General features: G+C 42.2%; 1 protein-coding gene across 6 annotated transcripts in view; it reads right to left on the bottom strand.

Moving 5' to 3' along the window:
* The window catches only part of SFMBT2 (Scm like with four mbt domains 2), a 177,521-nt gene that overhangs the window by 29,158 nt on the left and 120,413 nt on the right, over positions 1-27,950 (bottom strand). For all 6 annotated transcript variants that reach the window (XM_025264501.3, XM_025264506.3, XM_025264500.3 and 3 more), the window contains 5 exons: positions 26,550-26,632; positions 21,547-21,673; positions 9,667-9,780; positions 3,818-3,860; positions 1,967-2,037 (listed from right to left, as the gene is read on the bottom strand). In XM_025264501.3, the coding sequence (XP_025120286.3) occupies positions 1,967-2,037; positions 3,818-3,860; positions 9,667-9,780; positions 21,547-21,673; positions 26,550-26,632 (438 nt within the window). The remainder of the gene's footprint in view (positions 1-1,966; positions 2,038-3,817; positions 3,861-9,666; positions 9,781-21,546; positions 21,674-26,549; positions 26,633-27,950) is intronic.

Genomic DNA, 27,950 nt, shown 5'->3' with positions numbered 1-27,950 from the left:
AAATCAGTCCTCAAGGAAATCAACCCTGAATCTTCATTGGAAGGACTGATGCTGAAGCTCCAATACTTTGGCCACCTGATGCAGAGTTGACTCATTGGAAAAGACTCTGATGCTCGGAAAAATTGACGGCAAAAGGAGAAGGGGGTGGCAGAGGATGAGATAGTTAGATAGCATCATTGACTTAGTGGGCATGAATCTGTGCAAACTCTGAGAGATAGTGAAGGACAGGCGAGCCTGATGTGCTGCAGTCCATGGGGTTACAAAAAGCTGGACATGACTTAGCAACTGAAAAACAACAAATTAACATATACACACTGCTGTTGCTAAGTCGCTTCAGTTGTGTCCGACTCTGTTTGACCCCAGAGATGGCAGCCCACCAGGCTCCCCTGTCCCTGGGATTCTCCAGGCAAGAACACTGGAGTGGGTTACCATTTCCTTCTCCAATGCATGAAAGTGGAAAGTGAAAGTGAAGTCATTCAGTCGTGTCCGACTCTCAGCGACCCCATGGACTGCAGCCCACCAGGCTCCTCCATCTATGGGATTTTCCAGGCAAGAGTATTGGAGTGGGGTGCCATCGCCTTCCCTGATATACACACTACCATGTGTAAAACAGAGAGCTAGCAGAAAGCTGCTGTACAGCTCAGGGAGTTCTGCTCAGTGCTCAGGGAACACCTAGAGAGGTGGGATTGAGGGGAGGAGCAGGAGGGAGGCAGGGGATGTATGTATCCATATAGCGGATTCATTTCACTGTATAGCAGAAACTAATTACACTGTAAAGCAATTATAGCCTCATTAAAAAATAAATTTTAAAAACCTTGTTATTCATTTGGGATGGTGATTTGATAGTCCAGGAAGCTTTGTTCTCATAGGACTTTAACTGAGAACCAATAAGTGAGGGGGGAGATATGTTATTTTTCCAAGTATAAGACAGAAGGAGTAAAATAACAATTACCGACTCTGAAAGATGACATGGTTTTTTTAAAACCATTCTGACATTTGAATTTTATAAAAAAGGCAAAAAAAAAAAGTTCACAGCTGCATTTACATGGAAATTCGAGGGTAGGATTACTCTGTCCAGCTCTTTAGAAAAAACAATCTTAGTAAGTCTACTCATAAAACTGCTCTCTTTACTGCAAAGAAAACTTTGACTAATAGGATTCTTCCATGGTACACAAGCTTTAATCTTGGGTTCAGAGCAGACTTCCTTTTGGCTGGAAAATAGAATACTTAATGAAGTATATTACTTAATGTACAAACATGTCTATAATCAGATTTGTAATCCAAAGGTAATTCACATTTATGTTTTTAAAAGTTACTGTAAGACACAGGATTTTTTATACATTTAAAAAAAAAACATATTATTCCCAACCAGCCACTCAAACAAGATTTTAGGACACAATTCAAAAGCCCACGGGGACTTAAGGGTTAACCACTAGTGTAAAAATGCAACGGTCACTGGCATAAATGGCATGAAATGTCCAAAAAGAAATGCCTAACAATATTTCCAACTCTTTTCCAACATGATTATTCCTGATACACAGTTCTAACTGGACATGTAATTTCCAAGTTACTCATACCAAGCGAAGCGTCTCTAGCTACTGACCAAGAAGCAAAAAAGGAAAGATACCAAGAATATACCTTAGAAAAAATTTTTAAAGGAGTAGGTATCTGTAAAAAATGATAGTTGGCTCAAAGTTGAGTATTTTCATACTGACCTAAAAATACATCAAAGTTGAGTATTACCATACTGACCTAAAAATATACCCATGTCTCCACTCACAGCAATGCACTGAGAAGGGCCAGGGCATCCTGCTGCTGCTGCTAAGTCGCATCAGTTGTGTCTGACTCTGTGCGACCCCATAGACGGCAGCCCACCAGGGTCCGCCGTCCCTGGGATTCTCCAGGCAAGAACACTGGAGTGGGTTGCCATTTCCTTCTCCCAGGGCATCCTAAGCAGCTGATTTACCTGTGGCATCCAGGTGAGGGAACAGACAAAGGTCATGAGGTATTTTCTCAACAGGCACTGTGGATGGTGATCTGTGGATAAAGGAGAAACGCCCGTGGGTCCCAAGCTATAGAAGAGACCAGCACTTTCCAAAGTCTTTTCATAACTTACAGGAATCTAAGCTATGACTATGTAAGACACAATGCGTGCATGGATAAGAACAGGTAAGATCATCGGGGGGCAATTCTTACAATAATTCCAAGAAGCCTGTAGGTCATCTGCCCCTCGAGGGGGTCATCACTGATCTCTGAGGCTCCTCTAGGTCACTTCATGGGCATGTCGCTTGTTAAAGAATTATAGAAATGTCCTCAATCATATTTAGGACATGCAGAAACGTCAGTTTGCACTGACTTTCATTAAAGTCAGACTTCCCCTTATTAATGACTTTCTTCTGCTGACTTTTGATTTCTGGGGTCCATGAGTGTATGGGTTGAGGCCACACTGAAAAGTAGATCCTTAAAGAAAAATCTTAGAATTGACGATTCAAGTAGGCTTATTAGTCTAGGACAGAAGTCTGTGCTGCTGTTCAGTAACAAGTTGCTGAACAAATATAAAAACTATTGCTCTAGGGGAAAAAGGCAAATTGGGTTTCCAGGAGATGTATAGGTGAACTTCATAGAAACTGCACAGATGAACAGTTACGTAAACTCCAAGTAAACAGTAATGAGGGCTCTTAGTGGGACCATCTATGGTGCTGGGTCTCAAAGCGGGGCCCCCAAGCTGTCAGATCAGCATCACCTGGGAGCCCGTTACACGTGGAGAAGCTCAGGCCCCATCACAGACATCCTGAATCAGAAATTCTGCAGATGGGGCCTGGATATCTGTGTTTTAATGACCTGTCTAGTGACAGATGCAAGTAAAGGTGAAAACTGCTGATCCACAGGCTGTAAATTTAGCAGTCATGAATTCAAACTGAGATTCAATGAGGGGGCCTGTTATTTAGCTTTTACCTCTCTATTTCAATGTTATCCACACAAAACTGTGGAGTCAGATGATTAGAAACATACTGATACACTGTTAGAAACATACTCAGAATACCCAAGAAAATGTTATTCACATCAAATAACAATGAAGCTATTATTTGATTTTAAGTTTCAGCTTCAGTACATGAAAAAAAAAAGCTGCTTTCAACTCCCTTTCCATCAGTGTATTAAGAAAACAGATTCACTCAGTAAGGGATGTTTATCATGGTGTATTCCAGACATTTTTAAACATATAAACATGGTACTAACAGTGACAATTTTCCAGAAATATACAGCCAGTAGGTCCACACACTACAGAACATCCGCTTCCTCATAAACTTACAATCGAAACGTGGAGTGACCTACATTTATTTGGCAATGGAGGGCCCACACATCTTCATGTCGACTCTAATTTGATCTTTCTAAAACTCCCTGAGAAATAGGTATTTTAGAAAGGAGAGTGTTGAGGTGCGGCGTAATAAAACAACCTGCTCCAGCTCACCAGGCTGCAAGGGTGCAGAGCTGAGACCTGGACAGGCAGCTCTGGGGAGCCCTGAGGCATTAAGGACCCCAAGAACTGTCACAGAGCACCCTGACCAGAATGTGGGACTGTGGGCATCCTTCAGGTCAGCTACGCTGGGATCAAAGTGAGAAGTTACAGTCTAGAAAAGAAATTCCTTAAGAAGCAGGCCCTGCATGTCCTGAACATAACAGATGCTCAGTACGTTTTCCTGTCGCCTTGACTCCTGTACTAGGTCGTGATCAGCTCTCTAACAAAAACAGCCCTATTTCCATCCTCTTTAAAGATACTTCATAGCTTATCATGGAGTTTTTGTGAAAAAACACTTACTGTTTTTCTGGCTGCACAACTGCGATCTTTCTCTTCTTTTGTGCTGTAAAACAGGCAAAAGGGGGAAAAAAGAAAAGTGGCTTTAACAGCGAGTTGGGAATAAGCATTTTTTTTTTAATGGCTCCATAGGTATAGAACTGTGTCTGTTTTTAAAGTAACAATTTGAAAACTGAAAAGTTACTTCATTCCGGGGCCAAAATTTTATCTTCATCTCTTCCAGCACAAAACAGATTTTGACTTTTCAGAAATGAAATCTAAAGAGAATTTAGTACATTTTACCTTATCACTACATGGGCTACTTTATTCTAAAATGTGCTTCTAATAAAAAGAACACACATATCAGACCTCCCAGGAACACAGCTGGTTAAATGGACTGGTACAAGCATTGATTATCCAGATGACTTTTCCCCACAGAAAGTGTGATAAGACAAATTATTTTACCATCGCAGCATGCTCCCAAATTAGGATTAGAGGCATGTTTATAAACTACAACATTTTATCATTAAAAAGTGGATTGGTACCTAGCAAATACATACGTCTGTCAAACAGTGACAGAAACCAGGCAACAATAACCTGAGGTTAAGAAAATTTCCAGGTTACATTTATAACTGGTTGGAATCACCTTCACAAAGACAGGCCAGAGCTTTTGGCATCTACTAACTCAGGCATAGATAATCCTGCATCTTCCAACATTAGGAAAAATTAATTCTCAGAGAATTTCTAAAGCTGTCAGAGTTTGGCAGGTTTAATTAGACTTTGCCTCTTCAAAGCAAAAGGCGTGTATGAGAAACAACAGGAGAACACGAATAAATAAGAGAAACAGTGACTCAAAATTTCATCTATTCTTCATTTTATTTAGTATCCAATTCCAGGACAGGCAGACCTCAGAGATATTGTGGGTTTGGTTCCAGACCACCCCAACAGAGTGACCATCACAATAGAGGAGGCATGGGAATTTTTTGGTTTTCCAGTGCATATAAAAGTTACGTTTTATAAGTCTACTATAAATCTGTAGTCTATCAAGTGTGTATCATAATAATAGCCTGTCTAAAAACCAGTGTATATACATTAATCAAAAATACCTGATTGTTAAAAAATGCTGCCATCTGAGCGTCACTGAGTTATAGCGGTGACATGAAAAGCTCACTGATCACAGATAATCACAACAAACTCAACAATGATGAAAAAGTTAGAAATGCTGCACGAATTACCAAAATGTGACACAAAGACACGAAGCAAAAAATACTGTCAGAAAAGTGGTATCACAGGCGTGCCTGATGCAGGGTTGCCTGAAACTTTCAATGTGTAAAACACGCAGTACCTGTGATAGCAAAGTCTGCCTATAATTACTATGATAAAGTATAAACTCTGTGATCTCTAAAGGGAAAGATGAGTGTGTAGACTACGTTGCCTAAGTCGGTCTTTGTTCATTAGGGTGAGATGCTCAAATTGTGTGATGTCTTGATGAGAAGCCAAACACAACAGGCTGGGGAACAGAGACGAAGCGTCACTGTGTTCACCTTAATCTGTGTGGGCTTTCACCCAGAAAAACTCAAAACGCTCCTCCCCTCCCAAAGCCAGGGAAGGAGGAAGGGAGAGGGTCAGGACACGAATGTCTGTCTGAGGCACAAGCAGGCACAGGGGCCTGGATCTAAACCCGCAGAGCCTGGCGCGGTGGGGGCGGCGGTGACCTGCCCAGGGCTGTGGGGGCTGAGAGCCAAGGACCCAAGACATTTTAAGTGAGAATAAAAGACAAAGGCGGCCCTCAACACTGAAATCATTATTCTAAGCTATAATTTTAGAAGTATTTTAAATTGAGGGCAAGACATAACTGTCACCAGATGAGATTCAGTATGCAGGACTGGGTACAGGGCAAAAGAACCGCTCAGAATCCACCTCTGTCTATAGCCTGGGCCCCTACTTTATTCACATGAATAACCCCATCTGACTCTTGGTGAGTACTGGTAAGTCTCTTGTGTCCTTCAAAATTTCTCAACCTCAGGAAGCAGAAGGCCAGTGATGGCAGGGAACTCTGTTTACAGCAATGTTCTGAGCATCTGGGTAAATGAACCTTACGGGAGGGTGCTAAAAAGAAGTTAGCCAGAATACAAAGTAATAAAGAAAACATTAGAAATATCTAACCTACTTCACAAAAAATTAAAAGCCTTATCTTTAAGGACACACAATTTTAAATACTACTGTTGACACATTAGGGTGGAATTATAAATGCTAAGATTTATTAATGAATGAATTATCATATCTATAAATGAATATTTTTTTAAATGGTTACCATTTCAGGATAATGACCTACAACAATTTACATTAAAACACACACTTGTATATATTTAAGTGGTGTGTTTGTGAGTACATGTCTGTGTGTATGGGATGCTGGGTTATTCTGACTACTAATATTGGTTTGATTTGGCACTTTTGTGATCAGAAGGATGTAAAGTAATGCCCCCTTCAAAGTCCAGTTGAAATCTCACTGGTAATTTAATGCCAAGAATCAGTTCAGGTCAGTCTCTCAGTCATGTCCAACTCTTTGCGACCCCATGGACTGCAGCATGCCAGGCTTCCCTATCCATCACCAACTCCTAGAGCTTGCTCAAACTCATGTCCATTGAGTCAGTGATGCCATCCAACCATCTCAACTTCTGTTGTCCCCTTCTCCCTCCTTCAATCTTTCCAAGCATCAAGGTCTTTTCTAGTAAGTCAGTTCTTCGCATCAGGTGGCCAAAATACTGAGGTTTCAACTTCAGCATCAGGCCCTCCAATGAATATTCAGGATTGATTTTCTTTAGGATTAACTGGTTTGATCTCCTTGCAGTCCAAGGGACTCTCAAGAGTCTTCTCCAACTCCACAGTTCAAAAGCATCAATTCTTTGGCACTCAGCTTTCTTGATAGTCCAACTCTCACATACATACATGACTACTAGAAAAACCATGGCTTTGACTACATGGACCTTTGTTGGCAAAGTAATGTCTCTGCTTTTAAATATGCTGTCTAGGTTGGTCATAACTTTTCCTCCAAGGAGCAAGCATCCTTTAATTTCATTGCTGCAGTCACCATCTGCAGGGATTTTGGGTCCCAAGAAAATAAAGTCTCTGACTGTTGCCATTTTTTCCCCATCTATTTGCCATGAAGTGATGGGACCGGATGCCATGATCTCAGTTTTCTAAATGTTGAGTTTTAAACCAGCGTTTTCACTCTCCTCTTTCACTTTTATCAAGAGGATCTTAAGTTCTTCTTTGCTTTCGGCCATAAGGGTGGTGTCCTCTGCATATCTGAGGTTATGGATATTTCTCCCAGCAATCTTGATTCCAGCTTGTGCTTCATCCAGCCTGGCATTTTGCATGATATACTCTGCATATAACTTAAATAAATAGGGTGACAACCTACATACAGCCTTGACGTACTCCTTCCTCAATTTGGAACCAGTCTTTTGTTCCATGTCTGGTTCTAACTGTTGGTTCTTGACATTCATACAGATTTCTTAGGAGGTAGGTCAGGTGGCCTGGTATTCCAGTCTCTTGAAGAATTTTCCATATTTGTTGTCATCCACACAGTCAAAGGCTTTGGCATAGTCAATAAAGCAGAAATAGATGTTTTTCTGGAACTCTCTTGCTTTTTCTATGATCCAATGGATGCTGGCAATTTGATCTCTGGTTCTTCAGCCTTTTCTAAATCCAGCTTAAACATCTGGAAGTTCACAGTTCATGTACTGTTAAGCCTGGCTTGGAGAACAGTGAGCATTACTTTGCTAGCATGTAAGATGAGTACAACTGTATGGTAGTTTGAGCATTCTTTGGCATTGCCTTTCTTTGGGATTGGAATGAAAACTGACCTTTTCCAGTCCTGTGGCCACTGCTGAGTTTTCCAAATTTGCTGGCATATTGAGTGCAGCACTTCCACAGCATCATCCTTTAGGATTTGAAATTTCTCTACTGGAATTCCATCACCTCCACTAGCTTTGTTCGCAGTGATGCTTCCTAAGGCCCGCTTGATTTCTCATTCCAGGATGTCTGGCTCTAGGTGGGTGATCACACCATCATGGTTAAATGGGTCATGAAGATCTTCTTTATATATTTCTTTTGTGTATGCTTGCCACCTCTTCTTAATATCTTCTGCTTCTGTTAGGTCTATACCATTTCTGTCCTTTATTGTGCCCATCTTTGCATGAAATGTTCCCTTGGTATCTCTAATTTTCTTGAAGAAATCTCTAGTCTTTCCCATTTTGTTGTTTTCCTCTGTTTCTTTGCACTGATCACTGAGGAAGGCTTTCTTATCTCTCCTTGCTATTCTTTGGAACTCTGCATTAAAATGGATATATCTTTCCTTTTCTTCTTTACCTTTAGCTTCTCTTTTCCCCAGCTATTTGTAAGGCCTCCTCAGACAACCATTTTGCCTTTTTGCATTTCTTTCTCTTGGGGATGGTGTTGATCACTGCCTCCTGTACAATGTCACAAACGTCTGTCCACAGTTCTTCAGGCATTCTATCTATCAGATATAATCCCTTGAATCTATTTGTCACTGCCACTGTATAATCGTAAGGGGTTTGATTTAGGTCATACCTGAATGGTCTAGTGGTTTTCCCTACTTTCTTCAATTTAAGTCTAAATTTGGCAATAAGGAGTTCATGATCTGAGCCACAGTCAGCTCCCAGTCTTGTTTCTGCTGACTGTATAGAGCTTCTCCATCTTTGGCTGCAAAGAATAGAAGCAATCTGATTTCACTATTGACCACCTGGTGATGTCTATGTGTAGAATCTTCTCTTGCGTTGTTGGAAGAGGGTGTTAGCTATGACCAGTGCATTCTCTTGGCCAAACTCTGTTAGCTTTTGCTCTGCTTCATTTTGTACTCCAAGGCCAAACTTGCCTGTTACTCCAGGTATCTCTTGACTTCCTACTTTCACATTCCAGTCCCCTATGATGAAAAGGACATCTTTTTGGGGTATCAGTTCCAGAAGGTCTTGTAGATCTTCATATAACCATTCAAGTTCAGCTTCTTCATCATAACTGGTTGGGGCACAGACTTGGATTACTATGTATTGAATGGTTTGCCTTGGAAATGAACAGAGATCATTCTGTTGTTTTGGAGATTGCACCCAAGCACTGCATATCAGACTCTTCTGTTGACTCTGAGGGCTACTCCAGTTGTTCCAAGGGATTCCTAACCCCAGTAGTAGATATAATGGTCATCTGAGTTAAATTCACCCACTCCAGTCCATTTAGTTCACTGATTCCTAAAATGTCAATGTTCACTCTCGCCATCTCCTGTTTGACCACTTCTAATTTATCTTGATTCATGGACCTAACATTCCAGGTTTCTATGCAATATTGTTTCTTACAGCATCAGACTTTACTTCCATCACCAGTTATATCCACAACTGGGCACTGTTTTCACTTTGGCCTTATCTCTTCATTGCCAGGAATAGTTAAGTATTTATATCTATGTCAGTGAATTATTGGAACCAATTATGATTGGTTTGGGGATAAACCTTTGGGGTAAACCTTAGGAGAATAAGTACTTTCTCAGATACAATCATACAAATGTATAGTACTTAGCGTAAACTTTTTCATGAATTGCATACAAACGGGGAGTAAAGATCCCAGACACTCATCTCCACCTTGTCACTGTGACTTGGTTTTGCAAGCTGGGAAATGCCTGCAGACATTCATCTCACGCAGACGCTTACAGGATGAATGAGACAAAAGTCCTGCTCTTCTGTGCAAAACTGAGAACATTTTTTGATTTTTACAGTTTGGCTCTGCTCTCTTTACCAAATTGCCTATTTTTTCACCTAAGTCCCAGATATGCCCAGCTAGACTCCGAGTGGAGCAATACTCACAGGCTGTCTTGTGTGGTGTAGTCAGAGGGTAGGAGTTGGCCTCACACCAACCCACAGGGAAGATGTCCATAGATTCAACGTCCACGATGAACTCTGGAGCCGGGCTCTGCAGGCCTGCGGGGAGTCGAGACAACAGGTGTGGACAGGTGTTAACAACAAAGACACAGAAGGAGGGGGAATCAGAGTGGCTCTGAGCGGGGAGCGGGGAGACACTGTTCTGAAAGCTGAACCCAAAGCCAACAGTGTTTTATGACAGATACAAGCACCAGATAGGTCCAGTAGCAAAAGTTCACGGGATCCACAAGAAGGGGGGCTTGGAAAAGAGATACTTTCCCCTGAAAACCAGAGGAAGAGGAAGGATGATTGGGGACAACCACATCCTTGTCCCCAGTGAAGGACAAGCATCCTTCTTTCCTAAAAATGGCTTTGAAGCTAAGTAAGTAGTCCAGCCTGTGGGGTGGGGGCCAAGACATTCTTCACCCAACACCAAGCAGAGGTCAACCTTCAACCAACATAAGTTAAAGGTTCCGGTTAAAAGGAACTGGGAGGGTTCAGTGACGCTGGTAATAAGCAGTGAGCATCAAAGCACAATTCTCTAGGGGACATGCTCCTTTGTCCTGTGACCACGTCATTTCTTCTGAACTCAGACTCTTGCCGTGTGACACGAAGTCATTAGGCAGGAGTGTCTCTTTGGTGGGGATCTGCCTTCATATTATAATCAAAATGATGCCTTGTGTTAAGTTGGCATAGCAGCTGAGAGACTCTGAGAGAAAAGATCTGGATACAATATGAGCAGAGGTTCCAAGGAACTCTGGTTCCTGAGAGGATAAATTTAGAAGCCTGCAAACTAGTGAAGAGAAGGAAATTCTATACCAAATCAACAGTTCTCTAAAAACACCTTTTGAGGAAAGACACTGTTGAACCAAGAATCAAAATATAAGAAAGAGCTCTATTAATGGAGTGACCCCCTGGCCCTGACCACTTAATCTGGCTGTGCTTTTGGTTTCTTCACTGGGAATCAAAACAAAAGTTAACACTCTTAGAAACTCCACCACACACCAAGCTATCACACATCATCTGATGAATTCCGAATCGCACTTTCCCTCCAAAACTTAGCTTCTGGAAGCTCAATACCAGTAAACATAAAATCTCCTCACTATTTCAGCGACACTGGCTCCCAGAGTACATTATATGACAAACCCAGGTACCAGATTTAGCACTAAAACCTAACTTTGGTGTACACAAAGTGCCTGGAACACTGACAGCAGATGCTTATACACATATGTTATCACCTCCGGTCATCACACTGAACTTCTGATGTGTTCTCAGAGAAAGTCATTACTATGGTTATCAATCCTAACTTCCTTTTCACTGAATTCTCCAATAATTTGAAAGATATATAACCTACAAGAATGCAAGCAGGTTTATAGGGCTTAGGTTTCAACAGAGTTGAATGAATAGAAAGCATTTCCGCCCTGCATTCAATGACTCAACCAACATTTAACTAATCTGCTAAAGAAATCATCAAACAAACAAAACTGCCAAAACAGACAAAAGCTAAAGAAACTCCCCAACTAGCTTCAAATACAAAACTGATCTTTTCTTGTCGAGAAGGGCACTGGATTCAGCAGACGGGCCAATGAAAAGAGTCACTGAGCTGTTTCCTGTTACACAGGGCACTCCCTCATCTTCAGGCTCAGAAAAATACAAAGATAGAGCCTATTTTTTAGCTACTCAGCAATTTTGCTAACAGGCTGAATTCATCTACTACATACAAATAGGAGATGTGTTTAGGTACAAATCAGATTTTCAAGGTCAAAGGCGTACTTCAGGAGGGAGTATAACGTGAACTTTATAGATTACTTCTTCCCAAATGCTCTGCTAGCTCAGACATCACATCATATTAGTGTGCTTTAACATACACACTTCTGTAACAATATAAACATTCATGTATTTCTTTTCCTAAGAATCATTTTGCTTTTAATTTTATTTTTGGCTGTGCTAGGTCTTCACTGCTGCATATGGGCTTTCTCCAGTTGCAGCTAGGAGAGCCTACTCTCTAGTTCCAGTGTCTGGGCTTCTGTAGTTGCGGGCCACAAACTTAACTGCCCAACAAAAGGCACGTGACGTGGGGTCTTCCCGAATCAGAGATCAACCCACATCGCCTGCAATGGAGGGTGGATCCTTAATCACTGGGCCACCGCTCCTCTGTCCATGCGATTTCCCAGGCAAGAGGTACCTGAGTGGATTACCATTTCCTTCTGCAGGGGAAGGATCCCCTGCACACTGGCCGGTGGATTCTTGACCACTGCGCCACCCGGGAAGCCCCTAACCTCGTCTAGTGTTGACACCAATGTCAGATGGGCTTAAGTGTGCAGTGAGAAGGTAGAGCACTGAAAGACAGAAAGCAGGACCTGCATCCTGGAAGCCCCGCCCAGCACCCACTCTGCACCGTCCACCTGCAGACGCTGCCCACAGAGCAAGATCTCAGAGAAGCCCTCACTCATCTCAGCCCTGGAGCTGAACTCCTAAGGAATCAACACACAGCAAAACTAGCTGACAAGAGCAACATAGGATAGGAAACCATCAAAAAGAAAACAACAGAAATGGGATTAAACGTGTAAGTGGAGGGAGAGAGCCATGGATGGTGAACTCTTAGGACACTCACTCTCATGCAGGTACTTTTCAAAGAGTTTTATCCTCACAGCCCTAAGAGATCAGATGGTTTCACTCCCATTTTACAGATGAGTAAACTAAGCTGAAGCTCCAATGTTCACACCTGATGCAAAGAGCCAGCTTTTTGGAAAAGACCGTGATGCTGAGACAGACTGAGAGCAGGAGAGGAGGACAGCAGAGGATGAGATGGTTGGACGGCATCACCGATTCAGTGTACATGAACTCGGGCAAACTCGGACAGACAGTGAGGGACAGGGAGGCCTGATGAGCTGCAGTCCACGGGGTCACAAAGAGCTGGACATGGCTTAGTGACTGAACAGCAACAACAAACTGAGAGTCAGGAAAACATCAAACGGCTGGTAAGAGGGGGATCTAGGGCTCAAACTCAAGCAATCTTGCTCTGGAGCCTAGGAAGGCATTTGAGGGAGGTTCATGACAACACGGCCAGTCAGAAGTCACACCGAGCACAACAGCAGCTTGAAAACCCAAACTCGCCTTTGGTTCCTAGTGCAAAGCCTTCTAGGGAGGAGATCTCCCTCCTCAGCCTCCACCAAATTCTTCCCCCAACATCCCCATATTGCTTAAGAAAACCAGAGCCAGGGCTGTTGCTGCCCACCCAGAACCTGTGTAGCTGACTGGCGGTCTCCAAAGCCTGTTCACAGACAGTGCCCCCCACCTCCTGGGCCACCTTCCTCAGCTGTGCAAGAACATAGGTCCTGTCCCATATATACATATATATGTGGATATATACCCCATGTATATACATATATACATCCATATATACATACACAAATACACCCATATATACATACATATATATACTCACATATATACATACATATACAGTCATGTATATACCCATGTACATATACACATACACCCATATCTACATACATATATACACCCACTGATATATATACACACCTATTTATATATGTACACATACATATATATACACTCATATGTATACATATGTACATATATACACACACCTATCTATACACATACCTATATGTACATACATATATACACACCCATCTACACATACCTATATATACACCCCATATATATACATATACACACCTATATATACATACACGTATATACACATCTATATATGTATACATACATACACCCATATATATACATATATATATACACACACACACCCATATATATATACAAATACATTATTTATATACACACACACACACACACACACACATACCCTATATAAATACACACACACAAACATATATATTGTGTGGACCTGCATGCTCAGTCGTGGCCAACTCTCTATAACACTAGGGACTGTAGACCACCAGGTTCCTTTGTCCATAGGATTTTCCAGGCAAAAATACTGGAGTGGGTTGCCACTTCCTCCTCCAGGGGATCTTCCTGACCCAGGGATTGAACCTGTGACTCCTGTGTCTCTTGTATTACAGATGAATTCTTTACCACTGAGCCACTGGGGAAGTCTTATACATATACACACCCATATATATATACATACATATATATACACACAGCCATATATACACATACATATATATACAGACCCATAATATACATGCATATATATACACATGCATACACATACATATATTTACACACCATATAAATATATATATATCCATATATACACACCTATATACATATATACATATGGAACTAACAACCAAAAAAGATGTCCTTTTCATTATAGGGGACTGGAATGCAAGGAGTCCAGTAGGAATGTAGGAGGTCAAGAGATACCTGAAGTAACAGGCAAATTTGGCCTTGGAGTACAGAATGAAGCAGGGCAAAGGCTAACAGAGTTTTGCCAAGAGAACACACTGGTCATAGCAAACACCCTCTTCCAACAATGCAAGAGAAGACTCTTACCCATGGACATCACCAGATAGTCAACAGTGAAATCAGACTGATTATATTATTTGCAGCCAAAGATGGAGAAGCTCTATACAGTCAGCAAAAACAAGACCAGGAACTGACTATGGCTCAGATCATGAACTCCTTATTGCCAAATTCAGACTTAAATTGAAGAAAGTAGGGAAAACCACTAGACCATTCAGGCATGACCTAAATCAAATCCCTTATGATTATACAGTGGAAGTGACAAATAGATTCAAGGGATTAGATCTGATAGACGGAGTGCCTGAGGAACTATGGAATGAGGTTCGTGACACTGTACAGGAGACAGGGATCAAGACCATCCCCAAGAAAAAGAAATGCAAACAAGCAAAATGGTTATCTGAGGAGGCCTTGCAAACAGCTGAGGAAAGAAGAGAAGCTAAAGGTGAAGGAGAAAAGGAAAGATATACCCATTTGAATGCCGAGTTCTAAAGAATAGCAAGGAGAGATAAGAAAGCCTTCCTCAGTGATCAATGCAAAGAAATAGAGGAAAACAACAGAATGGGAAAGAGTAGAGATCTCTTCAAGAAAATTAGAGATACCAAGGGCACATTTCATGCAAATAGGGGTACAATAAAGGACAGAAATGGTATGGACCTAACAGAAGCAGAAGATATTAAGAAGAGGTGGCAAGAATACACAGAAGAACTATACAAAAAAGATCTTCATGACTGAGATAACCACGATGGTGTGCTCACTCACCTAGAGTCAGACATCCTGAAATGAGAAGTCACGTGGGCCTTAGGAAGCATTGCTATGAACAAAGCTAGTGGAAGTGATGGAATTCCAGTTGAGAAATTTCAAATCCTGAAAGATGATGCTGTGAAAGTGTTGAACTCAATATGCCAGCAAATTTGGAAAACTCAGCAGTGGCCATAGGACTGGAAAAGGTCAGTTTTCATTCCAATCCCAAAGAAGGGCAATGCCAAAGAATGTTCAAACTACTGCACACTTGCATTCATCTCACACGCAAGCAAAGTAATGCTCAAACTTCTCCAAGTCAGGCTTCAACAGTATATGAACCGTGAACTTCCAGATGTTCAACCTGGATTTAGAAAATGCTAAGGAACCAGAGATCAAATTGCCAACATCCGCTGGATCATAGAAAAAGCAAGAGAGTTCCAGAAAAACATCTATTTCTGCTTTATTGATTATGCCGAAGTGTTTGACTGTGTGGATCGATTCCACACAGAATTTTCCAAACTGTGGAAAATTCTGAAAGAGATGGGAATACCAGACCACTTGACCTGCCTCCTGAGAAATCTGTATACAGGTCAAGAAGCAAGTTAGAACAGGGTGTGGAACAACAGACTGGTTCCAAATTGGGAAAGGAGTTTGTCAAGGCTGTATATTGTCACTCTGTTTTTTTAACTTATATGCAGAGTACATCAGGTGAAATCCTGGGCTCGATGAAGTACAAACTGGAATCAAGACTGTCAGGAGAAATATCAATAACCTCAGATATGCAGATGACACCACCTTTATGGCAGAAAGTGAAGAACTTAAGAGTCTCTTGATGAAAGTAAAAGAAGAGAGTGAAAAAGTGGCTTAAAACTCAACATTCAAAAAACAAAGATCATGGCATCCAGTCCCATAACTTCATGGCAAATAGATGGGGAAACAGTGGAAACAATGGCTGACTTTATTTTGGGGGGCTCCAAAATCACTGCAGATGGTGACTGCAACCATGAAATTAAAGGATGCTTACTCCTTGGAAGGAAAGTTATGACCAACCTAGCAGCATGTTAAAAAGCAGAGACTTTACTTTGCAAACAAAGGTCCACCTAGTCAAAGCTATGATTTTTCTAGTAGTCATGTATGGATGTGAGAGTTGGACTGTAAAGAAAGCTGAGCGCCAAAGAATTGATGCTTTGAACTGTGGTGTTGGAGAAGACTCTTGAAAGTCCCTTGGACTGCAAGGAGATCTAACTAGTTAATCCTAAAGGAAATCAATCCTGAATATTCTTTGTAAGGCCTGATGCTGAAATTTGGCCACCTGATATGAAGAAGTGACTCACTGGAAAAGACCCTGATGCTGGGAAAGACTGAAGGCAGGATGAGAAGGGGATGACAGAGGATGAGGTGGTTGGATGGCATCACTGACATGACGAACTTGAGTTTGCCCAAGCTCCAGGAGTTGGTGATGGACAGGGAAGCTGGCGTGCTCCAGTCCATGGGGTCACAAAGAGTCGGACATGACTGAGGGACTGAACTGAACTGATATATGTACACACATACCTATACATACACACTCATATATATACTTAAATACACACCCATATACATATATATACACACCCTTATATACATATATATATATACACAGCCATATATATATGTATATATACATATACCTATATACACACATATATATACACACACACAGACATATATATACACACATACCCAACCATCTGCTAAAGCAGCCTCTCCCCAAAATGGCTCCAGCAGCCCATATCCCTTTTCAAAGATTTAAAATCCACCCACACTGGTGGGAAACATAATTATCTTCACATTTGCACTTTCCCTCGTCTCTTTTTTGCAAGTCTCTGCAAAATACTTATCAACCACCTGACTTGATCATAATAGAGAAAGCCTAAAAGGGCAGTTTTCTTCACCTCTTCTAGACAGAAGAGGTTAATCTAGTCTGAGTTTCTTGGCACATTTGCGGTCCGAGAGGCCCTGACAAACTCCCCATCCAGAGGAATCATCTGGGGAGGGTGAGATGAAATGCAGATTCCCAGACCCTGCTCCCAGGGTCAGAAGGGGTGAGTGGAGCAGCCCCGGGAACTGGCACTTGCCTAGGACTCCTGCGGATTATGAGGGAAGGCGGTTTACCGGAACTGAGCCAGGCACATGGCAAAAACCAACCAAGGAGACTTTGAATTTCAGCTGATGAGTAGAAAATATCTCACTACCTCAACACGCGATTAGCAAAAAGCAGTGCTTAAGGGGTTGCTCATATCTTCAATCGCTTTCTTGCTGAGGGACACAGCTTTTATTCCTCGTATCCATTCGACAAGACTTGAGTAAGCAAAGTGTGTGTGAACTCACATACAAGTATTGTGCTCTGTGAAAATTGGCAAAGACAGGTTTTGCTTGCATTGGACGTCACCTGTGGAACCAGGACCACGTCCGGGCCAGGCCCCGCGTGCTCAGCGCTGGTCAGTGAGGGTGTGAGGTTCATGGTAAAGGATGCGGCTTTTCAAAAAGCTCCCATCCAAAGTGTTACACAGAGCAGACTGAGGCTGAAATGTTTGCAGTATGTTTTGCTAGTACTGACTGTGGAAAAGTTTTATTCTCTCCAGATTTTGTTTCAGAGGGCAGCAAAGAGAAAAGTCCAGGAGATGCTTGTAGTAAGAACCTAAGTTGATGGTTCGAATTAAGCAATCTGGTACTTCTCCACAGACCTGATGACCTCTGGATCATCCTTGTTTCTTTTTGTTCTCTGTAGGCTTGTTTTTAACAAACCTGAAGGGAAACCCCCAGCTGACAAACACTGGGTGGGCCACCATTCCCTCCCCATGTTCAAAGTGCAGAAATGTTAACCCAGAACTTTCTTTCACTTCTAACAGGGCTCCCAATTTCAAAACCAGGTTTTGTTGCTCATGTTCTAAAGCTCTCCACAAAAATTCCTGTAGTGGTAACAATGAAAGAGCTAAATACCCCAGTGGAAATGAAGCCTGCAGGTCATAGTACTTTTGTAACATAAAAGGTATTTTCTACCTAAGCTAAAAGGCTGAAACACCTAACTTTCACCCGACAACCAAAAATATGTGGAATACCACACCTCTTTGAAACGGGAGGAAAACAGTGTAATAATGGGAATAAGAAAGACCAAGAAAGGCAATCCAAAGGTGTCAACCTTCTTCGAGAAAATTAACACACTCTGAGAACACCCACACCCTACATGTCCCATGAGAAAATGATGGCCAATAAATACAATGTGACTTGGACAGTGAGATGCAGATGTAACCACTTGTGAGCTAGTGTGTGGGGCCACGACACGAGACATTATAACTGAATGTAAATGCACAGAACATGAACCGCGGTTGTTTAGTCGCTAAGTTGTGTCCCACTCTTTTGCGACCCCGTGGACTGCAGCCCGCCAGTGGAATTCTTCAGGCAAGAATACTGGACTGGATTGCCACTTTCTCCTCCAGGGGATCTTCCCAACCCAGGGATGGAACCTGAGTCTCCTGCACTGGTAGGTGGATTCTTTACTACTGAGCCACCAGGGAAGCCCAGAACATGAATAACTGCTGCTAATGCTAGAGATGCTAACTGACAGCAGATATTAACACACGAGAAAGCGTCACAACATCCTCTCCCAAACTCAAAACCCCATCATCAGCAACTGCCCTGGTTCACTGACAGCAGGTTTTGAAAACTTGACATTCTTCCCAAATATGAACCCCAAATAATATTACACTCATCTCATGTGTTTGACTCTTCTCTTCCTCTTCAACATTAGCTCCTGTAGAGGCATTTAAAGAACTACCTGACTTTAAGGGAAGTCAAACACTAAACTAAAATGATCATTTCAATTACCTGAACTTAAGTCAATTAGCTATGAGTTGAAAATATTTCAAATCAATTTAATACATAAAAATGATAAACTGGTATGAAGTACACAATAAATTGTCACATAAACTGTCTATAATAAGAATCACCATAATCCTAACAATAATTTAACTGTACTAAAGTGAAAAGAGTGAATCTCTAACATTTTGTCTCCAGGACTGAGGAAAGAAAACAATACACACAGAAAAATCTGAGATAATGAGAAATAAAGTGCCATTAAGATTGCTGTCACTTTCAAAAGTCAATATCCAGAGAGGGATAAAAAATCAAAACAAAACCAAAAAATTAAAAAACCCCAAAATTCAAGAAAGATCAAGAGACCGAATGAATTTTGACCAATAACACCAGGTAAACAATATTCAACAGATTTTTTTTTTTTGTAATATGTAAGGTCTGGAAAAATGGACAATCAATTTTCCGACGTGCTTCCTAACGCTAACTAATTTTCATTAATCCCAATGAAAGCACTCAGGAAAGTAAGAACAAGAGCTGCCATGAGCTGATTTACATTTCTCTGCTATAAAACCAGAAGTGGATATCCAAAGAAAAAGATCAATAATGAGGAAAGACTGTCAAAACGTTAAATACACACTAGACGCTGCTCATCATTCTTTTTAAGAATTGGGACATTGTAGGGTCTGTTGGATTAAGCAATAAAGATGTTAAGAGGGACGAAACCAAACCACAGGTACATCTTAATGCCTCAGCTAGTTTCTCCATCTATAAAAATCAGGACACTCTTAACTGCTGTCTGTTAGCTGTAAAGCACTCTGGAAGTGCAGACTGCTAAATAAATTATGACTGCCGAAGAATTCTAACCATAATGTGCTAAATAATGATGAGGAAACACGGACTTTGAACTTTACCACTTTTTTTTTTTTTTTCCCCCAAATTAACTGCGTAAACAAGACTCTAATCTCTCATAGTATTAGGCTTAGTATGGTGTTAGGTAACAAGCTCTAGGGATTCAAAAAATCACTGAAGGGATCTTGTTTTTCCAACAGCTGTTGATTCAACTTTATAGGCAGTAATGAAAATAAGTTTACATCCTACTTCAGTAACTGCTGAAATACCACCATGACACCTGTGTCCACATTTTGGCTAATTCCAACTAGAGGCCATTCTACCCAAAATTCTAGTAGAAGTGTAAATCTACTAAGCAACCACTTTTTTCAGAATTTCCTTTTATTTTAGATTGACTTTGAAATCCCAAACCATGCTTATGTTTTAAACTATTTTCTGGGAATTAGGATTTTTAGCTAGAATCACTGTTCTCTGCCCCTTCCAATCTCTTGGACTATAATATTTATTAGATGATAGGCCTATCAAAGAACACAGTGTTTTTTTAAGACTTGTTTAATGAGGAAAGAGGATAAAGATACTGGCACCAATTCTATAACCTTCCAAACTTTCTAGGCCTATGGTGGTTGACCATGTCATAAAATTTAAAATCTAAACCAGGAAAGCTAACATGATTGTATGACTCATCTCTAACACCTTTTTTCCCATATACATCTGAAATAACTGCCAAGTGCTAGGAAACTGAAAAACAAACAAAAGACCCAAAGAATTTTAAATCACAGGAAGATGACAAAACCTTAACGATCAAATGCATTTTAATTCCTCCTCACTGAAAATATAATATCTGAAAAATATAGTTTTTTAAGTCCACAAGCTAATCAAACTTCTGCTTATGAAGTGTATTGTTCTGTGAATTATCTGGATGATTATAAATAAAATGAAGCTATGAAGAACAGTTTAAACCAGGGGCCCCTAACCCCTGGGATGATCTGCAGTCAAGCCAATACAGTAGTAGAAATAAAGTGCACAATAAATGTAAGGCACCTGCATCATCCTGCAACCATTACTCCCCCAGTCCATGGAAAAACCGTCCTCCATGAAACCGGTCCCTTGTGCCAAAAAGACTGGGGACTGCTGGTTTAAACACCACTAAACAAACAGGTCTGCTGCTGATGCTGCTAAGTCGCTTCAGTCGTGTCCGACTCTGTGTGACCCCATAGACGGCGGCCCACCAGGCTACCCCATCCCTGGGATTCTCCAGGCAAGAACACTGGAGTGGGTTGCCACTTCCTTCTCCAATGCACGAAAGTGAAAAGTGAAAGGGAAGTCGCTGAGTCGTGTCTGACTCTTCGCGACCCCATGGTCTGCAGCCTACCAGGCTCCTCTGTCCATGGGATTTTCCAGGTAAGAGTACTGGAGTGGGGTGCCATTGCCTTCTCCAACAGGTTTACATTCTGTTTATTATATATTTGAGGAGATAGTCATGTCCAATTACTATTTTAAGGAAAACCTAAACATCTGTGAAAGAAACCAAAGTAAAGGGTATGATTCACATTAAAACGCAAATATGTAATTCTGTCCTGTTAACAACCAAGACCTCAAATACCAGTTTTAGTGACTCATATTAATTTAATTGTGACATTAGCTTGTATAATCAGAGATGTAAAAAGACCACTGTGTTCCAAACATAATTTCGCACCAGCATCTCATTTCATGAAACTATTAGTCAAGACGAGAGCCTCTGAATGAATTTACATTTGATTCGTTTCACTTATTTAAGAATGCTGAATAATTAAGACAGCTGAAACACGAGGAAAGTGAAGCAGGCACACTGGGCAGTGCTGCAGCCGTTGGCCCCTGCCCGCTCCCGGGGGACCCCGGATTCAGAACCATCAGGACTGCGAGTACCTTCCAGGCGGAGCCACATCAGCCTCCCCTTCACAGCTATGACAGAGGCCACACAGAGCTCGCCCGGGTTCCTGGGGTTCACGGCTTCAAGCTTCATGTTCTTCGTGAATCCCCGACTGAACGATGTCTGGAAGAGAAAGAGAACGGACACTGAGCCAACAGATGCCACAACGAGAAAACGCTCAGTGAGAGCGGAGCCAGCTGGCGCAGCAGAAATGCACACACATGCACACGCAAGCAAATGCACACACATATATGTGCACATGCATGCAAGTGCACAGATAGTACTAAGAGAGGTGAGTTCACACACTTATTTCCCCATCACCCATGAGGAAAGAACCACACATTCTTCATTTGTGTCCCAGAAAAGATATCTCTGCTTGGCTCACAGCAGGTGCCTAATAATACCCGAATGAGTGAGAGGATGAGTCCGTTCTCATTTCCCAGCTCTGTGTGCATCCCTCCGACCCCAGGATCACTGTGACACCAATCACTTCTCTTCCCTGTGCTCCTCAGTCATATCACACTGGGTACATTTCAGGGTGAAAGGAGGCCGCAATCTCCACCTGGCATCACCTCCTTCAGCACGACGTCTGTCCTCCAGTTTGTTTTTGTTGTTGTTGTTATTTTTTAACTAATTATTTACTTTGCAATATTGTATTGGTTTCGCCATATGTTGACTTGAATCCGCCATGAGTGTACACGTGTTCCCCATCCTGAACCCCCCTCCCACCTGCCTCCCCATCCCATCCCTCTAACTGCAGGTCTGCTGGTGCTGACCTCCCGGTTTCCTTTTATCTGAAATGGTCCTTATTTTCCCTTTGATCCTTTTGTTTATTTTTATTTACTTTTGAAGTTCACTTTTAAAAATACACATAGAGGGAAATCCATTCTTTTCAGTGTGATGTCCTAGGAAGGCAGGACTGTCAGATGAACGCATGCAATCATGCAGCCATAATCACGGTCAAGACATAGAACAGGGCCGTCACCTGCAAAGAGGCCTGGCACTGGGACCCTGGCAATCAATCCCTCCAGGACCCCCAACTCCTGGACCACTGGATCTATTTTCTGTTACTGTAATTCCGTCTTCCTCTAACACCATCTAAGGAGACTGCTGTGCTCGGGAGCCTTGCGAGTCTGGCCTTTTTCACTAAGCAAAGTGTTATTTGAGAATCAGTCATGCTGCCACAGGACTGGCACCTCATTCTACTTCATGCTGACTGGTATCCACAGAAGAACCACGGTTTGTCTATCCATCTACCAGCTGGAGGGCAGCTGAGCGGTCTCCAGGCTTTGGTAGTTGTGAACAAAGCCATGACGAACGTTCAAGGACAAGCTTTTGTGTGAACGTAAGTTCACTAATATGCTCAGGCTGCCACAGCAAATACCACAGGCTGGGAAACTCAAACAAGAGAAATACTGACTCGTGGTTCTAGCAGCTAGAAATCCAAGATTAAGTCGTCAGCAAGGTGAATTTCTTCTGAGGCCTCGCCATCTTCTCCATGTCTTCACTCTGTCTTCCTGCCATGCATGGGGTCTGTGTCCTCATCTCCTTTTCTTATAAGGACACACGTCATGGTGGATAAAGGCCCATCCACAAGACCTCACTTTACCTAGTTACTTCCCTAAATACTCTAACTCCAAGTAGTCAACATTTCGAATTAGGAGTTGAGAATTAGGACTGTAACACATGAATTCTGGGGGGACAAAATTCAGTCTCTAACACTAAGGTCTCATGTCTCTAGGGAAAGAAGGATTGCAGGGCCATAAGATAAATGCAAAAGTCTGTAAAAAAAAAAAAAATGGGATGAGCACTCCTGTGCGCCTTTCTTCCAGGCACCTGCCTCCCTCCAGAATCTGCCTGCTTATGTTCATTCTCCACATCTCTCAGGTGCCTGTTTTGGTATTCCGTCCAGGATTTACAGTTGCTGTCTGCAGGAGGATCAAGTCAGTACGAGCTTACTCAGCCAATACTAGAAGCAACACTCCCTCCTAATATTTCAAAATAAATATGAAACTTTCCCCAAATTACCCACTACTTACAAGTTTTTTATCTGAAGTTACAATATTGAATAAATATATCTAATCTGAAATACATAAACTGAGATAAACAGGTTCCTATAAGTAAGAGAGATTACATCTTGATGTGACTTGTAGAAGGAAAACAAGGTAATTCATATTTCCATGTTTGTTTTTTTTTTAATGGACGTTAAGTTGAAAATGCAATTAAAGCTTTATGTTACCAGAACTAAATTATCCAATGTGTGTGTTAAGAAACCCATTTGCTCCTTTCCTTTATGTTTCTCTGGAAATAAGGAAATTCTGGGTTGGCTGTTTTTCTGCAAGTCATCCTGCCAGGTTCATGACTATTAGGTATTAAGCTTCTTTTTGATGACATGATCTGATAGTCTGCCTGAAAAGTCTCTTAAGTCAGTTAAAATGCATTTTATCCTACTTAATAAGGGAAAGCTACAACCGTATAACCTACTTTCATTTTAGCTCACTGCAGGAGGGTAATTTATAAAGGACCAATTGCAAAACTGTTACCTGTGACTTTATTCTACTAAGTATTTGGCTGTGTCGATCCATCTCAGAACCATCTCGGATTTTCAAACATCCCCAGGGCAATATCTTCCACGCACCCACTTCCGCATTACCCCTCCTCTAGTACACACAAGATGTGCGATTAAAAAATGAATTCACAATAAGCATGCCATTCAAGAGCATGTGCAGCCTGCTAACATCGTCCAGCAAGGTCCCAATAATGCAACGCACGAGCCACCAGGCAGATACCCACGTTGTCGATTAAATAAACAGACAACCAGACACAAAGTTGGGGGGGGCACCTTGATAACAAGTGCATTCCTAATTAAAACACCAGTGTTTTCATTAATACAGATCTCATCTTGGTATGCTGAATCCTGAAACCTCAGAGGCCACCTGGGGACACAGCTCCTAACTCCCCATAAAGATCCATTTGAACAACGGCTGGCAGAGGGCAGATAAAAAGATGCCTTGGGGGAAGCATGTTGTCCTAGAAGAAATAACTTGCCGAATCCAGAACGAGACGGGGACGTGAAGGTTTTCTTTCCATGGCTACAAAGTTGGGGAAGGACGATCTCCCATCTGGAAGAAAGCATGGCCTCAGAAGGGTCAGAGGATGTGATGAAGAGTTTCCACAATTAAATGAAAGGCAATGAGGCCAGTAGATTCCATGACTAGTGGTATCAACACAGCACAGAGTCCAGTAAGACTCCAATGGACTTAACACGCCTTCAAGGCTGACCAGCTGCTGTCCTCTGCTGGCTGGTCACACAGCTGTCTCCATACCCACCCCCACACACACACATACACACACACCGTACAGCTCTGTCAATGCCGTGAAAGGCAACGTCACCCGGTAGGAGTTCACCGGATCACGTACGGAGCCCTGATTTCTAGCCCTGCCACAGATGTGTTTCGGTATTTATTAGCACAAGCTGACCTCGTCATCAACCTACTTAATTTCCCCAAATCTGATTCTGATTTATGCTCAGTATTGAGCCTCTCTCTATTAAGCCAGCTCTTCCCAACAGAAAGGGCTGCCAACCGAGTCCCTGGAGAATGAATTATCCTGAGGCAGCAATGAATCAGCAGCTCTAGGAGCACGTGCTGGAAAACACGGCTTCGGTGTGGGAGCGTGACACTCTGCAGTAGGCACACTCCCCAGCGGGAGGGCCAGGTCTTCATTCTTAGCATAAACAATGAACTTTCGTAACTAAATGCATGTTCAACTTATGAGGCTAAACCTTTGTGTCTCATTCTCAAGGTGGAGATGATTCACATCCCTTTTCAGTTTCTATGTTTCAATGAATAGTTTATAAACTATTTTGTACAAGAAACTCCTATAACTAAGCAAGTACACATGTTTGAACACACACACAGTTACTTCATGTGTCACTGTGCCAAAAAGCTCTATCTGAATAGGTAGCTTAAAGTAAGCACAGCAGAAAAGTGTTGGATTTAGTACCTCATTACTTTAATCCAATAAAGAAATTTAAGAACATAATTTAACATTATGTCTCAGGAGCAGAGAATCTGCTACTCCATGAACTTATCAATATTATACTCCATGGACTTCCCTGGCAGTCCAGTGGTTAAGACACCACACTCCCAATGCAGGGGGCACAGGTTCGATTCCTGAGCTGGGAACTACAATCCCACATGCCACACTCTGTTGTTGGTTAGGTGCTCAGTTGTGGCTGACTCCTTTGCAACCACATGGACTGTAGTCTGCCAGGCTCCTCCATCCATGGGATTTCCCAGGCAGGAATACTGGAATGGGTTGCCAGTTCCTTCTCCAGGGGATCATCCCAACTTAGGGACTGAAGCCGCATCTCCAGCATTGGCAAGTAGATGCTTTACCACTGAGCCATAAGGGAAGCCACAGTTAACTGGGGCCCTGGTGGCTGGCTGTGCACCAAAATCTGTCCCCCTCCTGCCAGCGTCCAGGCTCAAGGTGGGGGAGCAGTCGCCCGACCAGGGCACACTTCCCACTCTCGTGGCATCATGCCACCGAGTGACTAGTTCTCCACAATGGAAGGTGACAGAAGTAATACGTAACATGCGTCAGTATCAAACTCAGCATCTGGAACCAAGGTTCTTCTCTCCTGGCTCTCCCTTTCCTGTCTGCTCACTAGACTCAGCTGGCCAAGCCAAGCACAAGCCTAGCCCAAAGCTCAGCACAAGGAGAACCACCTGCTGATTGGTAACAACCTGGACCATCCACCGGGGAGAGAGAAACTTAACGACATGTTTCATCTCCAGTCTGCTACAACAGCCCAGCATCGCCCCAACCCGATACAAGGGCGGAAAAAAACCAACATGAAGTTTAGGATCCTGCGGTGCAGGGTGACACTCTAAGCCCACCACGGTCAATAAACAGGAAGCAACTTACACAGCGTGTGCAACTCAAGGTGGGTAACATACATGAGAAAACGAGCAGCATGCAGTAGGCATCTTACGTTTCTGAAGCAGAAGGGAGGTGCCTCCTCGGTCCCGTGCTGTTTGTGATAGTCTGCCCAGTCGAAGTCCTGGCCGGAGTAACCTGCGTGACAAAACACAGATCCAACCTGTCAACTGTGCCCCGTCTCAGACCAAACAAGAGCGCTGCAGGGCGTTAGGGTTAAGGTACGAAGGGGGGCAACTTTAGCTCCGCTCAAAAGGTGAGGCTCTTTCTCAAGTGTGACAACACATCGTATCTTATGAGGGTTGAATGAAACACTGTAGAAAGTGTAAAGCTCCAAATACAGGTAAGGTACACCACATCACCATAATTCAGGGCCTGAAATCAGATGAAGGGGGGTATCTGCCCACATCATCACAGGCCGAGAGGAAGATCTGCTTTGGGGAGAACAGATGAGAGTGTCACACGAAACACATGTGCACGGGACGCTGTGCAAGAATACAGGAACGTGCCTCCATATCAGCTCTGAACTCCCGTGAGCTCACATCGCGACATCTTCAGGGAAACCACAAGATTCTATCAGAAAACACCGCTAGAGAGGAATAATCTTTAAGGAGCAGCAGAAGGTAAGACAAACAGCAAAAGATTAAGTTGAGATTGTAGCAAGAAAGCCTCCACAGATCTGGACAGGGGGAGGAATATTCATCAATTGCCTTTGAATTGATGAAAAAGGAAGGAAAATGAGGACCCGAGAAGGTGGGCCTCTCTGGGGGAAGTTTTGTGGGCACATCTGAGATGCTGAGGAGTTTGAGAACCAACTATTCATATGTACTAAATTTAATGTGTTTCTTTATTCATTTCATCTGGGGGTGGGGAGAGCTACATAATTATACTATATATATATATATATAGACCCATCATGACCACCAGGACAAGACCTGTGAGAAGTTTAAAACGTATAACAAAAAATGTTGAGTGTATGACTGAATGTAGGGAGGAAAATATCTCTTAATGTGAGTGTCATCTGCATTTCCTATAAACACAGGAAGACAACTAGAAAAAAAAAAAACACAGCACCAATCAGGATTAACTGAAAGTGTACAAATGTCCCTATAACCATCATTTTCAGTTCTCTCTTCATGGTCCAAGTATATATAAAATAAATCTATAAGGGATTTCTTAAGTATATTCTTAACCCAAGCCCCCTGATTTCTTTGCCCTGTATCATCATAAATTCTGCACCTGCAAATTCACTTAACGTGGGGAATTCTGTTACTAAATCCCACAGCTGCAGAGACTACAGAAATTCCCACATTGAAGAAACTCAAGATACTGTTTGCTTCCAACTTACATGTGTACAAAATAGTATACTTTTCATAAGTAAGCTCCAGTTACTCAACTGTTTTAAAGATGAGGGTGAGGGTTAACCAAGAAGGCAGCCATCCTCCTGGTCTGGGGA

The sequence above is a fragment of the Bubalus bubalis genome, chromosome 14 (assembly GCF_019923935.1).
Source record: "Bubalus bubalis isolate 160015118507 breed Murrah chromosome 14, NDDB_SH_1, whole genome shotgun sequence".
NCBI classification, from domain to species: Eukaryota; Metazoa; Chordata; class Mammalia; order Artiodactyla; family Bovidae; genus Bubalus; species Bubalus bubalis.
The sequence above is the reverse complement of the archived record's forward strand: the minus strand, read 5'-3'. Positions and strand labels throughout refer to the sequence as shown.